The following is a 14,795-nucleotide window of genomic DNA, read 5'->3' as shown; positions in this document are numbered from 1 at the left end:
AAAATTCCCAGGGCTAAACCTAGATTCTAACAAATGTTTCAATTCTATATATTGCCATACAGTTTTGCTGGAAATTAATAATTAGCACACAACATGGAAAAGAACTGAATGGTATCATCAGGAACAACCAGATGATCCAAAGTATAAATCACCCTGCCCATCCAACTTTGATAAACAAATGTTTACTTTCCAGTTTTTAAGTCTGGGTTTTCCCATAGAGCTAATTTTGCATGTGAAAATAAATCTAACTGCAAGTGATATGAAAATATGCACCACACCCCTCTAACTGCCATTACTGCAGGAAGCAAAAATCTGTTTTGATACAGTGAGAACCCAATGTAATTTGGGAAGGGGATCCAAACATCAGTTCCTCTCCAGAACAAATCATGGAGAGGAATTTAGTCCATCCAAGTGGAAAAGACCAATATCTAGTACAAGTCAACAGATAAACCTAATGGTATAAGGAAAGATCAGGGAAGCCAAATCCACCCTCTCTAATCAAAAGTTGCATCCTTTTCAAGAATATGCTTAGTGGAGTGGAACCCCATAAAAATGTATGAAACAAAACATTAAAGTTGTGAAAACACTTTCCAGATGTAAATAAAGGTATACAACAAATTACGTTTATTTGAGGGATTACGTTCATTTTAAATGTATTTACTCTGACCTTTAGCTGTAAAGATGTTCATTTATCAGTGTCACATGAGAGCTTTCTCTCAACATAATTTTACTAGTGATAGTATCAGAATCAACCCTGACTAATTAATGGAAAGATTCCATGGTGAAGCATTCATAGGTAGAAGAGTGACTGCCCACTCCAAGAGCTATCTTTGGAGACTTTCATGACAGTGCTCCACTAAATGAAGATCTGAAAGCTGCCACTCAGTTTTGTGTTTCTTTAGATGCAGATTTCAACAAGAAGGTGCTACAAAAAGTTGTGGACTAACAGAACAATCCAGACAAAGGTTGATATTAGCATTAGACATCCCAAAATATGGTTTTCTTCTTCACCAACAGAGAAAGAATTGGACTTGATAGGAAGTTGTGTTCTTGTTGGCGAGGAAACAGCCATTTGCTTCACTGCAGTATTGTGTGATCACAGAGCAAGAACCCCTTGATGTCCTTTGAAAATCCATCTTTCCTGTTCGAACTCTTGTTCTTCTCCTTGGGAAGAAGTTATACCAAGTCTGGGGCAGAGAAGGAACCACTCCACTTCCTGTCTGACAAAAATTCTGGCTCTGCTTATAGCATCCTAATATAAAATTGTCCTTTTTTTCTTTCTAATAATTCTTGGGATGTATTTATGAATTTGCACAAATTTTCAAAATATAATCTAGAGGAGGAAAATAAAACATAAACTGCCCCTTCAAAATAAGGATTGGGCAAGAAAGAAAGGGCTAAAGTAGAAATGACAGGTTTAATAAGCTCTCTATGGAGATATTATACATTATGACACATTTGTTAGATTTTTGTCTACACACAGGTTAATTGAACTGGAGAAATGCGATCCTCTCAAAATACATAGTTCCGCATGTGTTACATACTTCACACATCTTGGGATTTTTCCAGTAAAGACAGATGCACACTTCTTGTTTAAAGCAAGTGCCAACATGTAAAATTTTAATATAGACAAAGCCCAAGCTTGTATCAAGAATTTCAGCTGCTGTATGATAGGAGAGTTATCAACAAAGTAAAATTACAGCTGATATAAATTGGTTGTTACAAGGCAGTAACTTTGGATTCACCAGTTTTGGAATATTAATAAGCAGTTGCAACTTTTCATGTTTTACAATGCTGTCGAAATCATACTGTTAGGGATGTGTTTGTTATATGAGACTGATGGGGCCTGTTCTCACATAATGACAGCAAACCCAGTGAGAAATAATTAATCTGCTGATTTTCTAGAAAATTCCAGAACTGTCCAGTCCTGAACAATTTATCTATATTGGACACTTGAAGGCATGTGGCCACAAACCCCAGTACCATGTTCCTTATAGCATTCATTCATTCATTCATTCATTCATTCATTCATTCATATGCTGTCCAATAGCCAAGGTTAAAGAAAGTTAATGGTTAAAGAAAGTTAATGTGTTATCCTGTGGATCACTTGACTTTGCTCAAACTTAGAGGAGAATTTAAAAAACAGTATTGTGGTCTGGCATAGCAGGTAATGTCCAAGGGAAAAAAAAATAGCCAAAGTCCCAGAATGCCACAGAAGCTTTGGCTCTGCCTACAGGACCTTTTTGGATTTTGGCCAAGTGTTATTTGACCAGAAGTGGCTCATTATGTGGTCAACTGTACAATAGTTTTTGTTAGTTTTTAAAAGCAGTGTTCACTAGGTGAATATTGTGGGGGTACCTGGAGCTGTAACACTGCTGGCAGTATGTGGCAATGTGAATAGGTCTATGTCTATGTAGAAATCTAGACAGGTGTTACTTAAGTGTAAGAGTAGGATGTAAGTATAATAATAAATTAAACATTCTCAATTAATTTTCCAGTTCATATATATATGTATGTATGGGTGAGTGTGGGTGGAGAATTCTTTTCATGTCATACTGGGGGTTTTTTCTTGTGTATGTGTGTAGTTGGAAGATAGAACAGAAAAAATGTGAATAGGCAATTTCTTTTAATTAGTGAAATTTAAGTCAGATGCATATCTTATGAAGTAATGAGCTTCATAAAAGCAGGACCTCATTGGATCAAAGTCAGTTTTAGATAAGGGCATCTCAAGGTCACAGAGGGAGCTGCCCAGCGGTTCCATTTGCATAAAAAATTACTGTCAGAAATAGGCCATGGAGGCAGCCCCGGCATTTTGATCTCTTGGCCTTTGTCATGGAGATTCCTTGCAGAGAGGGGAGGAAGGCCAGTGTCCCAGATAATGATTAACTGTTTTAATGGCATTCATTCATTCATTCACTCATTCCGCACTAACTACTCATGCAGAAAAAAGGGTTATGTAAAATGACATTAGAAGAAAATCATTTGTAATCGTTGCATCGGGGCTGCACTTTGAGGAGACATTAGGAGTAAATCCGTGGCGTGGTAGGCTTATGCTTTATCTTCTGATATTTACTGAGTTTACTGGTGCATGAAAAGCTTTCAGCAAGAATAGCAGATGGGATGGACCTTTCATAGGTAATGCTATCTACTGGGTTATTACTTCTATATATTGATAGTGAAGTAATCTTCAAGATATCGCCCTACAAAATATAGATTATTTAAATGTTTGTAACAAAAAATCCTATAACACAGAGCAGCTGCTATCGTGAATGCTTCATTTTGTACCTATTGGATCACAGAGCTTAAATGCTTTTTAAAACCTGAAATAATGAGAATATAGTGAGCTTGACAACATATTGGGTTTTTTTGCCTCTCCCCTCTGCCTTTTGGACAGCTGTAGGGAGATATGCATAGTTAATCTGAATAGCAAGTATTCAATTTAATTTGTCTCCTTAAATCTGACCTTTTCAATTACATAAACAAAAGGAAGTGCCTTGCAGACATCTTTTGATGTCACATAAACACACATTCTTCTTGCATGCAAAACTCCTTGAGGATTTTTGTGAGATTTGTAGAACAGAAAAGCAGTTTCCCATTATTTCTAGTTCCAGGTGCTGATGTACAATAGTCCTAACAATAGTCCTTTTGTTGGCAAACCTTAGATATAATGTTTGTGAAAAGTGATTTTCAGCTGGTCATTCTTGTTTACGCAAATAAAGCAACTCTGGGACAGAATTTCAGAAGGAGCTTCTTCTTCTTTTTTCTTAAGCTGAGTCAGTCTGCCCAGTGCAAAACATATACCACAGATCTTAAACAATATTAATGGATAGAAGACGTACCTTAAACTGTAGGAGTGAGCTTCTACTTTTGCAGTAGCTTTTAGAATGTATTAAAAATTAATAGAGTTATTAAATAGCTCATTTAGCATAAAAGTGGTATTAGTTTATTTCTTTAACACATGAATATCCCTTTCTTTAATCCAGATATTTCTTCAGAGGCTAATAGAATTAAGATAAAACACTAAGGTATGTGCCTCATTTGGAAATACAGAATAGGTGAAATTTTTGTTGTTTTGTTTTACAATCACTTTGCCTAAAGGCAGTTTATTCTCCTTAATCATTTAATGTCCTGCCTGGAACATGAGTTTTTAAAGAGGAACACATTTTAAAAATACCTTCAGTGCCAGTGTTTCACTACCAAAAGTAGTACACTAAGTACAACATTTAATATTTTGTACCCTTGCTTGCAGGTTTTCTGGGCTTTTAGAAGTGACCCTACTTTGTACTTCAACCTAAGGTCATGCTAATCAAATTTGCCATAAGTCTAACATTCTGCATCCAATATTATCACTTCCAAGCAGTGCATAGGTTGTATGATACCAACTACTGCTTCAGTGCAACAGTGACAATCAGATGACCTCACAGGTGCTATTTGGCTGCTGATACAAGCAGATAACTCTGAAAGCTTAAGATCCAGCTGTACATGCACAAAATACATATTTATGTTTGCAATCTGATACCACCAAAGAGTAAGACCCATTGAGTGCAATTGACTCACTTCTGAGTATGCCTGCATAGGATTGCTGTGTTAAGGAAGTCCCAATAGATATAGTGAGACTCCTTTATGAATAAACTGGGCAGGGGGCACAGTTATTTAAAAATTTCAATTTAATGTTGCAAAAAATAATTGGCTAATAACATTGATATTATGCCCAATTAGTATACAGAATGTATTAAAATCAATTACATTTTTAAATAATTTTATGAGCAGGTGTCCCCATGGGGACGCAAATAAAACCTTGTAATGTAGCCTCTGCCCCTGACAGGAGGGGTTCCAGTCAGTACAAAGGGGAAAGGAAAACAATTTTTAAACTTCTTTGTATGTCTCTCCACTCCATGATACTATAAATTAAGGGCTCACACATATCTCCCTCCCTCCCTCCCAAACACATGCACACATACCCTTTTCTCCCATCTTTTTTCTCCAGCTGTTGTACAGTATTCCACATTATGTAGGTCCTGGAAATAACTTAGAATAGATGGCATTGAGTTTACTTAGGAGTCTCCCAAATATGTAGTACCCATGACCTTACTTTTGGGTGGTCTCACTTTGCTTTTGGACTGAGAGGCACAAGACCACTCAGCTTGGTTACCAGAGGGAATAAGTGGAGCGCTCTACAGGAATAACTGAATTAAGAAATGAGGCACTGTCCCTTTAAAGCCCAGCCACTTATTGATCCAGTTAGCATGATGAAAATAAGCCACAGTAAGCTTTTTCAAATAACAGTGTATGAGTGGTGTGATTTCCATAATGATTGCGTTGGTGTGGTTTACTATGCCATCCAAACCCAGGACAGTGCAGGACAGGCAACAATCCTCCAGTAACCATGGACTGTTAACTGGGCTGTTGAAGGGGTGTTTCCACCTCCAGCCCTAACCCTGTCCTGGCTGGAATGACATGGCAAGCAGTGCCTGGACAGTGATTATGGAAATCACACCATGTTTGCACTCTGATTACAAAAATTACATAGAGCACATGCCATCGTTTAAATAAGCACTTGTTGCTTATTGCCATGGTAGCTTAATTTGAGTGTGCAGATCAGCCAGTTGGGTTTGCTTCAGAGGGTGACTCTTTCTCTGGTCTACCCACCACCCTTTGGCTGCAGCTGTTGGTGGTAGTCCTCCTGTTTTAACAGGAGTGGCAGGTGTGTTACTTAGAAAGCGTTCCTTAATTCATCCTCCTCCATGGCTTCATCCAGTTTGCCCAGTCCTGGGAAGCTGTAGAGCAGCTGAGGAAATGAAGCAGCCGTGTCTCCATTAACTGCCACGCTAGGCTGTGCTTGTATTCTCTCCCACCTAATTCCCATGTGTGGGCATGTATGCACGGTTTGTATTCTTTGGGGTAAACCTAGTGGAGGTTATTTGTAAGATGTTTAGCACTTCTACATACCTCGAGACTCCCCTGAGTATACATGGCTGGTCACATTTTCTATCCATAGTGATTTACATTGCCTGCCTGAGTTCGGTATTGGACAGAGTGATGACATACAGCAAGTGCCACTGTACTGAAGCTACAGAGATGCTCTAGGTGTACTCTGGCTAGGGGATTATAAGAGAACATATTATTGTTTATACAATATAGTTACATTGGCTTCAGTTGATAAAATTCGTAAAACAAATCAATTTGCAACATGCTGATATAACAATACTTTGCTTATTTACTGTATTTTTATACTGCTTTCCTGAATCTGAGCAAGGTGGTTTACAGGACTTCAGAAATAAAAACTGTAATCAAATAAAAACATTAATAACAACCTTAAAGCCCCCACACAATAATTTTAAAAGCCAAATTAAACAGATGTGGCTTGATCCCCCCCCCCCCTTCCAGAATACAGAGAGACTTGAGGACAAGACACAGCTGCAGAGTTTGGAAGTATTACAGGGAAAGGTGGTTTTCTGCATGTCTAACAAGTGAACCTTTGCAAGTAAGGTGCCTTGGGAAGGACCTCTCCTACTGATCTTAATTACCACGCAGAACAAGTGGTCCCTCAGCTAACTAGGTCCAAAGGCATTTCCAGCTTCAAAAATTAAAACAAAACTTAAAACTTGACCTAAGCCCAGAAAACGAGTGGCAACCAGAGTGGGTCGTTCAGGATCAGAGTGCTGTTGCAATTGCTATGCGGTGAAGCTTCTAGGCTTCAAAGGTAGCCTTCCCAAGAGTACATTGCAATAATTTAACCAGATCAGACTGATTCAGGAATGACTACAGACAACATGCTAGACATACTGTACAAATGTGATCCTCACTACCTCTGTCACCTGAAGATCTAGGGAGAATCGACAAACCTGATCTTTCAGAAGGATCACACCACCATCTAGAACAGCACGAAAGCCTTTGCTGTAGAGAGGATTGATATAATGTAGAGTCATGATAATAACTTGTATTCTCACTACTAATGATGGTTTTCATTTTCATTCAATTGGCAAGAGAAAGAAATTGATTATTTGTGACCTCCTCTGGGACTCACAAAGTTCCCTTTGATTTGCAGAGTGGAGTTTCTTTCTCAGCCTTGTCTGTTATAATGTTTTTGCCATGAAACAAAGATAAATAGTATGAGTTGGGAGGTAATAGATAAACAGAAGCAGAGGAAAAATAATCACAATTGAAAGCTTCACTTACGCTTCCTATAAAATAGTGGATTGTCATTGTTCGACATTTACAAACATCAGATATAGAAACTTGTTCCTATAAAACTAAGATCAGAATTCTTGGAATGACATGGGAACATCCATATAGTGTTAGATTGTACCCATGTGCAACCTGCCAAAAAGTTTTGCCAAATTTAAAGGAATTGTAGAAAATTGTTCATTTTCTTGTATAAATTGAGTAAAGTCCTACTTGAAAGGGATAGATACAGCAAGTCAAGTCACCTGTGGATTAGAGTTCATATGTCTAGATTGATGAGGAAATTTTAGAATAGATGGTTATTTTATTTATAGAGAGACAAAAACCTAGAATGAATGACATTCACATGCACAGGAAGGCTGTTCACATGGTCAGATCTTTTCTTTCACCTTTTTGGTATGGAACTCCTGCAACTGAAAAGTGCAGGTTTGGTCACATGTGCAAGTCCTCTCCTACATGTACGTCTCCCTTTTTTTCCATCCCAACCAATATTTTCTGAAAGTTTTAAAGCATTTGTAAAATATCATGCAATTCTTCATCTAGTTTGTGGGGTTTTAGAATTTTATTTTGTTCCAACAGTGGCACTATTTATGTAGTATTGCATAACTGATATTTTATTAAACAAATTTCTCAAGCTGGTGAACATAACATTAATATCGAAATATTTAGAGGATTCCACCCTTAAAGTTATGCTAGGAATAATTTTAGATAAATTAAAAATTGTTGTTAGGTGCCATCGAGTCATCTCCAATTTATGATGACCCTATGATGAAAGTCCTTCAGAATGTCCCGCCCATGATAGCTCCATTCAGCTCTTCCAAATTCAAGGTTGTGGCTTCCTTTATGGATTCAGTCCATCTCATATTTGGTCTTCCCTTTCATTTTCTGAATTACCCTAACATGATTGTCTTCTCCAGTGAATCTTGCCTTCTCATGATGTCTGAAGTATGATTTGTCAGATTTGTCATTTTTCGCTTCTAGGGAAAGCTTTGGCTTGATTTAACCAAGAAGCCACTTGTTTGTCTTTCTGTCTGTCCAGGGTATTTGCAATGCTCTTATACAGCACCATATATTGAGCACATCAGTTTTCTTCCTGCCAGCTTTCTTCACTGTCCAGTTTTCACACCCATACATTGTGGCTATGAATCCAGTAGTTCAGATGATCTTGACCTTGGTCTCCAGTAAAATGGCCTTATATGTCATGATCTTTTCTAGTTCCTTCATTGCTGCCTTCCCAAGTCTCAATCTTTAAATTTCATGACTGCAGTTTCCCTTTTAATTGCTGATTGAGCCAAAGTATGGGAAGTCTCTCACAATTTTGATTTATTTTTATTAACAGTAAAGTTCTGTAATTCTTCTATGGACATGATCTTTGTTTTCTTAATATTCAGCTGCAGTCCTAATTTTGTACATTTTTTCACTTTTATCAAGAGTTGTTTCAAGTTGTTGCTCTTTTCTGCCAGTAGTATGGTAGCATTTGCATATCTTAAATTGGTAATGTTCCTTCCATCAATTTTCATTCCTTCCTATAATCTTAATCCAGCTTTCATTATGTTATGTTATACATACAGATTAAATAGATAGGAAGATAATGTATATCCTTGTCTAACACCTTTGCCTGTGGGAAACCATTCTGTTTATCCATATTCTGTCCGAACTGTAGCTTCAAATGCTGAAGCACCCCCATTTCTTTCAGGACCCCCATAGCTTCTCATGATCCACCCAGTTAAGGGCTTGGCTTTCCTCTATAAAGCACAGACGGGTTTTTTTTCTGAAATTCTTTGGTGTATTCCAGTAGCCAACATATATTTGCAATAAGCTCTCTAGTGCCTCTTCTATTGTGTGCAGCCACATCCAAGTCATATAAATGTTATAGAAAAGCAGAGCTGGATGTCACCTACCTACCGATGATACCTTGCTCCAAATGACAAACCCTCCCAGTGGTTTCATAGAGCTGTTAAAGAATTGGGGAACAAAATAGCACCCTGGTGTACTCCATAACATTAGTGCCCCCTAATAACGCTTTCTGAGAGCAACTATAAAGTTAAGAACAGAAGCACTGAAGTAAAGTGCTCCTGATGGCCATCCCATAGAACCTGTCCAGGAGGATACCATGGTTGATGAATCAGAAGCTTCAGGGAGAAGTAAGTCACATACTTGTCCGTTCTGTAAAATATTAGGGCTGTAATGGGCAACTTGTTCCTGGGAAGCAAGACCTCCTTTGATCAATAGATCTTGCCACCATTTAAGGGTGTGTCGGACTGCACCTTTAGTTGATTAGATAAATCAATTCAAAGTATTCTTATATTTTGAAAAGGAGCCCCTGGTTAATCAGGGAGCAGGTATTATATATAGAACAAAATTAATTAGTACAGGCTACAGGAAACAAATGCCATCTTATAGTAGGTATTCTTCTATCACTCTTGCACAAAAGAATGCCTCCTTTAAATGCATATTTCCAAGGTAGTTTTGTTTTCTTCAGAGCCATTTTTTTCCATGCAGATGTATAAAGATCTATTAACTGATTGAAAATTCTGTGTTATGTCCTCTAAAACTGCAATTATATATTCACTTTCCTGAGAGTAACGCCTATTGAATTCAGTGAGATTTACTTCAGAGTAAGCATGCATAAAATAAGGCTCTTTAACGTGATGGACCTAATTGTACTACTGTTGATTGGGTTGGGGAGGGCTATATTGATTTATTTGAAATTAATCATTTTTTCAAAGTTTGCTAGGGTTATTTACTGCCCTTTTTCTCTGTTGCAGACCAGACCAGGACCACTCAAGAAGGCCCGAACTCATTCTGAGCATTCTCCTTTAGTGTACTGTTACAACTGTGCAGAGAAAGGCCATTATGGATATGTAAGTCTCAGCTGGCTGTGACACTGTTACCAAGCATTCTACTGACAAGATAGCATCAAACACATAGAATATCCAGCAGTTTGGCAGTTATTCTCAGAGTGCTCACTCTCATATTCTCCCTCCCTCCCTCCCTCCAGTCCAATATAGACCAAATAGGGCCTTAGGATCTTGCAAGCTTTTTGCTAATAAATTGTGACTTGCCTCAAACATAACGTGAGTACGTGTGATCAAGGCATAGGAAAATGAAATTTGTTTCAGTTTCCCATGTGACTTCTAATGGCAGGAAGAAGCAGAGAACAGAGTTTAAATTACAATGACTGCTGTGTGCAGTGAAACTGGTGTAGTTAGCTGTATTAAAAGCTTTCGGATGACTGTGAATTTGGGAGTCTTTCCATACATTGCCAAAAGAAGATAATAGAAAGGTGGTTGTCTCTGATGCACAAAAGCATTTGCTTTAGAATGTTTGAGAGCATTTGCTATAGAACATTCTATAAAAACTTTAAAATGATTAAATAAAAGCTCTACTGTCCTTTGCACACATACCTGGGAGTAAGCTCCATTGAAATAAATAGGGCTAACTTCTGAGCAGATGGGCAGCATTAGAGTCCTGTTCCAGTACATTTTTTGATTTTTCATAGGAAGCAGCAACCAAGATACTAGGTCTTCTACTTTTATTGCCTTGATGAGAAAATGTAGGTACCTGGTTGTCTTTGACAGGTTTCTCTGTGGCTCTTACAATTAAGCCATAGACTGGTGCTTAGGTTCCTTATTTTCTAGTAAGACCCAGTCTAGAGATAAGTATGCTTACTCTTCAATGCTGATTCATTCAAGCACACTTTGATAAAAACAGGCATTTTATGGCCAGAGATAGAATAGTAAACCTCAAAATAATTGCAACAAAAACCTACCAATTTTGATACTAGAAAGCTATCCTGATCAGCATATCCAAACTCTCTGAAAGGAAAAGGACAAAATGGGAAAGAATCGAGCCAAGGGAGGTTATGGAAGGGAAAACGACTCTTTCCATGGATGGCCCACAAGATCAGTTGGTTGTGGGCAGTTCAGCTCTCAGACCAAAAAATAAGGCCCCTGTTGCTGACCTGTAAGGACTTCCCCTGGTTCAGATTTGGCATGGTAACACATTGAATGAGTTCACACAACTAGGGACAAAAAGAAGCCACAGTGGATTCTTTTTCCCTCCCCATGCATGTCAGCCACGTGCTGTCTAACCCAGCAAAGCCAGGTAGTGGGAGTTGCTCCCAAACTATGCTGGAATGGTCCCTGGGTTGCAAGGTGGTTTAGAAACCACTCCCTCAGGCCACCTCCCCCAGTGTAGATAATCATGCAAAGTAGTCAAGATGCAATCAGTATGAGTAGGACAGAGAGAAGAAACTCCTGTGGCTGCTTTTCTATCCCATATTGTATAAAGTAGACCTTTGTCTGTGTATTTCAGCTGGAAAACAGTTGATGGTCAACTTCTCCCAGTACTTGCAGTACTATTTGTTGAAGCCATTACATTATCTGAAGACAATGTGGCACATATTTTCAACCACAGTTTTGCCACAGACATGCCTTCTATGGCAGGCAACAAATGTGAGCAGACACCAGCAGTTACCAAACCCTTGAGGATTGATTGATGGCACACATAGCTGAAATGCAAGAGAGCAGTCTATTGTTGCATTGCATCAAGTTTTATGTACCTTTAATAAAAATGTATTCCACTTATAGAACAATCAGATTTTTAAAATTGTGGCAGTTGAGCAAGGCTACTTACATATTTGGTTTCAGGAAGCAAATGGGAGCAAAGAAGGTCAAGGATATAAAGAGGAGAGTCCTGTTGTTTTCTGTATAATTCTGTTTTTGGAATTATAGAGAATGTCTGGACTCAGTGGCCTAGGTGAGTGACTTACCCATTCAATCTTAGGGGTGTGGCCTTCATACCTAAACATAGGCTGGAGTGAGTTCTGAGAGCCAAATTGGCAATGGAGGATGGCCTATAAAAGCGTGTATGAATAGTAATAAATTATTTGCAGCATTTTCACCCCACTCTTCATCCAAAAAAGGCTCCTAGAACAACTTACAAAGATCAGGCCTTGATTAGCATATGACAGCAGCCTGTGATTTGAACAACTCATGAGCAGGAGAGAGACTGTTCTACCTGGAGCATGCCTGCCATTTTCCCTGTTGCTCCACAACCCACAATCAGCTCCATTGTAGGTTGTGAAGTTTGACTCCTGAACAAGGACTGCGGGATTGTTTAAGAGCTAAGCAATCTAATGTTTAATCCAGCATTTCTTGTTGAGTTAACTGTTTGGTTGTTCAACTCGTAAACAATCTAGCCATCTGAGTTTGCACATGATGCTCAAACAACCTGTGGGAAAGCTGTACAGAGAGGTGGGTTGACTACAAGTGGTGTATCCATTTTCTTCAAGTTGTGCCTTACATGCCAGCATTTACTTAAAACATAGACTGTCATTACATACAAACAGCACCTGTCTTCAGACTTACAGTCCAAAAGAGATGACACAAAAGGAAAAGGGATTAAGAGGGAGAATGAAAAAAGCAAATGCATATATGGCCAGTGTTTGGGGCCAGGTTGATATTCACTTGCTATGCTGTTCTTCCTGGGAGGCAGGGGATGCAACCTCCCCATTGCCCTTGGTTTTCTGGATGATGGATGAGACCGAAGTTTGCAGCACTAGGGAACTGTCAGTTGGAGCTGTGTGTACTATCTGGCAGGGAGGATTGAAGTGAGTTCCCTGCAGCTGTTTCCTCTCTGGCCTATGGATGAGATGATGGAGAAGCAGCAGGCATGGAAAGCTGATTATGGGCTTTTTCCCTTTCCTGATTTTTTCTTCTCTTGCTCTCAGGCATTTGGAATTATAATGGCCTCTGAGCAGACAAGGAGGCCCAATGATGGAGAAGCAGCTGGCAGAAAAGGCATTGATAGTAGATGATGTCATTGTGTGTGAATGGAAAAATCTATAAATGCTTTATTGGATGCAAACTGTTCTTTAATCGGATGCAAATTACTAGAGGATCGCTGACAGGAAGAGGGAATCCACTCTCAAAAAGTGTGGGGAAGCAAGAGCTGAAAAGCAATCGGGGGACTTAAAGAGAGAAAGATGGGGAGAATGATTGTTTTTCTGGATGATGTGCTAAGAGTCTAAACTGGAAAAAACTGCCCCTCCAAAAAAAACACCCTATTGTTATTGTCCAGATTTTGTGTTCCACTGCTGCAAAATTAAAGAAAGTAGAGAAGTTGCAGCTGTGTTTTGCATTAGCATTCCAAGCTGTCAGTCAGCTGTAATGTTTCTCCAGTGGGTTGGTGAGAGGCTATGCTTTCCATCCTATGTGTGTTACCTGTGGTGCTAAGGAGCATCTCCAGGGAATTGAGCAGTACAGAGTATGGCATAGTGGCAGCTCACCTGAAGGAGAGGAGTCTGGGAAAGTGCATGTCATACACCACTGAGATGATTATTTGATGCAGTGATGGTAAAAAGAGGAAGCAGTACCTGTTCAGAGTCGCTTGTGTTTTCAACTACTGAGGCTTTACTGTCATCATATGAAAAGGAGGAAAAGCCATCTGTCAGTGGCATAAGCCCTAGATGTTGTACAGCATCACCAAGAAGGCCTCGGGGTGGGAAGTGTGTTCCACTGCCATCACAGATTACTCATGATTCTTTCCATAGTCTTGTCTGAAGGTATTCAGGATGGGACCTTCAACAGCATTTGCTACAAAAGGGTGGGAAATCATTGACAAAGTCTTCTTTTCAAAAACACTTTACCGTTCCAAAATCTATTTTTTTCCTCCAACAGAACTGTCAAAATGTTTAAAACATTGTTTCCAATAAAAGCAAACTGGGTACCTCTGCTGTTGCACAGGGATTTAGCTAAATCATTTAACCAGGATGTATTCTATATAAACTGGCAAAACCAACTGGTACAATTCAGTTGCTTTATTTCCTTGGACAGGTTGAATTATTGAAGCTCTAGGTAAAAGAAAATGCCTTGAAAGAATAACATTAAAATGTGGTTTGCAGGAATGCTCTGAGAAGCGGATGTTTAGAGGAACATTTCCTACCTTTCCTTTCATCTACTACTATGATAATGAATATGATATCAAGAGGAGTGCTGTGAGAGCAAAGAAAAAAGTGCAAGGTATGACACACATCTGCAGAGCTTTCTGTGTTCATATTTTCTGTTGTTCCTCTCCAGCCAGGTGCTTGTTATTTCTACTACTGTTTTGATGCAGTCTCAGTAATTGAGGGTAATAGAACTAGAGATGTTTCTGAACTAAACTGAAAGAAACATTACCAGTGATAGAACAGCTCCAAAGACATTTGCTCGCCCTTTGGACTTAAAATTGCATAAACGAATGGAAGAAATACTTGAAAATAGGGTGAGTTGTTCAGTACATTTGATCCTTAATCAGAAATTTTCCTTCTCAGCTTGCTTGTGCGTTTGAGCTACACTTGGATAAAGTGTTCTGAAGTTTCATCTGGTATTGATGTATGTGGCTTTTTATTTCAAACACAATACTGCTTCTGAATGTAAATACATCTATTAGAATGTTGTTCCTGAATGTTCTGTTCATTCACTTTTGCACATTTAGAAATACTAAATAATTTTGATTGTTTTAAAACCTCTGTATAAATATATCAACTAACTTACTTCCAGGTGCTTTATTGAGAGATTTAGGGCACAATCCTTAGTATGTTCAGGCAGCAAAAACTTCTACAAATC

The 14,795-nt window shown here is 38.7% G+C and overlaps 1 protein-coding gene across 2 annotated transcripts in view; it reads left to right on the top strand.

Moving 5' to 3' along the window:
• ZCCHC7 (zinc finger CCHC-type containing 7) overlaps positions 1-14,795 on the top strand; it is a 146,534-nt gene that overhangs the window by 129,897 nt on the left and 1,842 nt on the right. For both annotated transcript variants that reach the window (XM_044439438.1, XM_044439437.1), the window contains exons 7-8: positions 9,954-10,049; positions 14,093-14,210. In XM_044439438.1, coding sequence (XP_044295373.1) covers positions 9,954-10,049; positions 14,093-14,210 — 214 coding nt within the window. The remainder of the gene's footprint in view (positions 1-9,953; positions 10,050-14,092; positions 14,211-14,795) is intronic.

Source organism: Varanus komodoensis, unplaced genomic scaffold, assembly GCF_004798865.1.
Source record: "Varanus komodoensis strain SLA01 unplaced genomic scaffold, ASM479886v1 scaffold35, whole genome shotgun sequence".
NCBI lineage: Eukaryota > Metazoa > Chordata > Lepidosauria > Squamata > Varanidae > Varanus > Varanus komodoensis.
The sequence above is the reverse complement of the archived record's forward strand: the minus strand, read 5'-3'. Positions and strand labels throughout refer to the sequence as shown.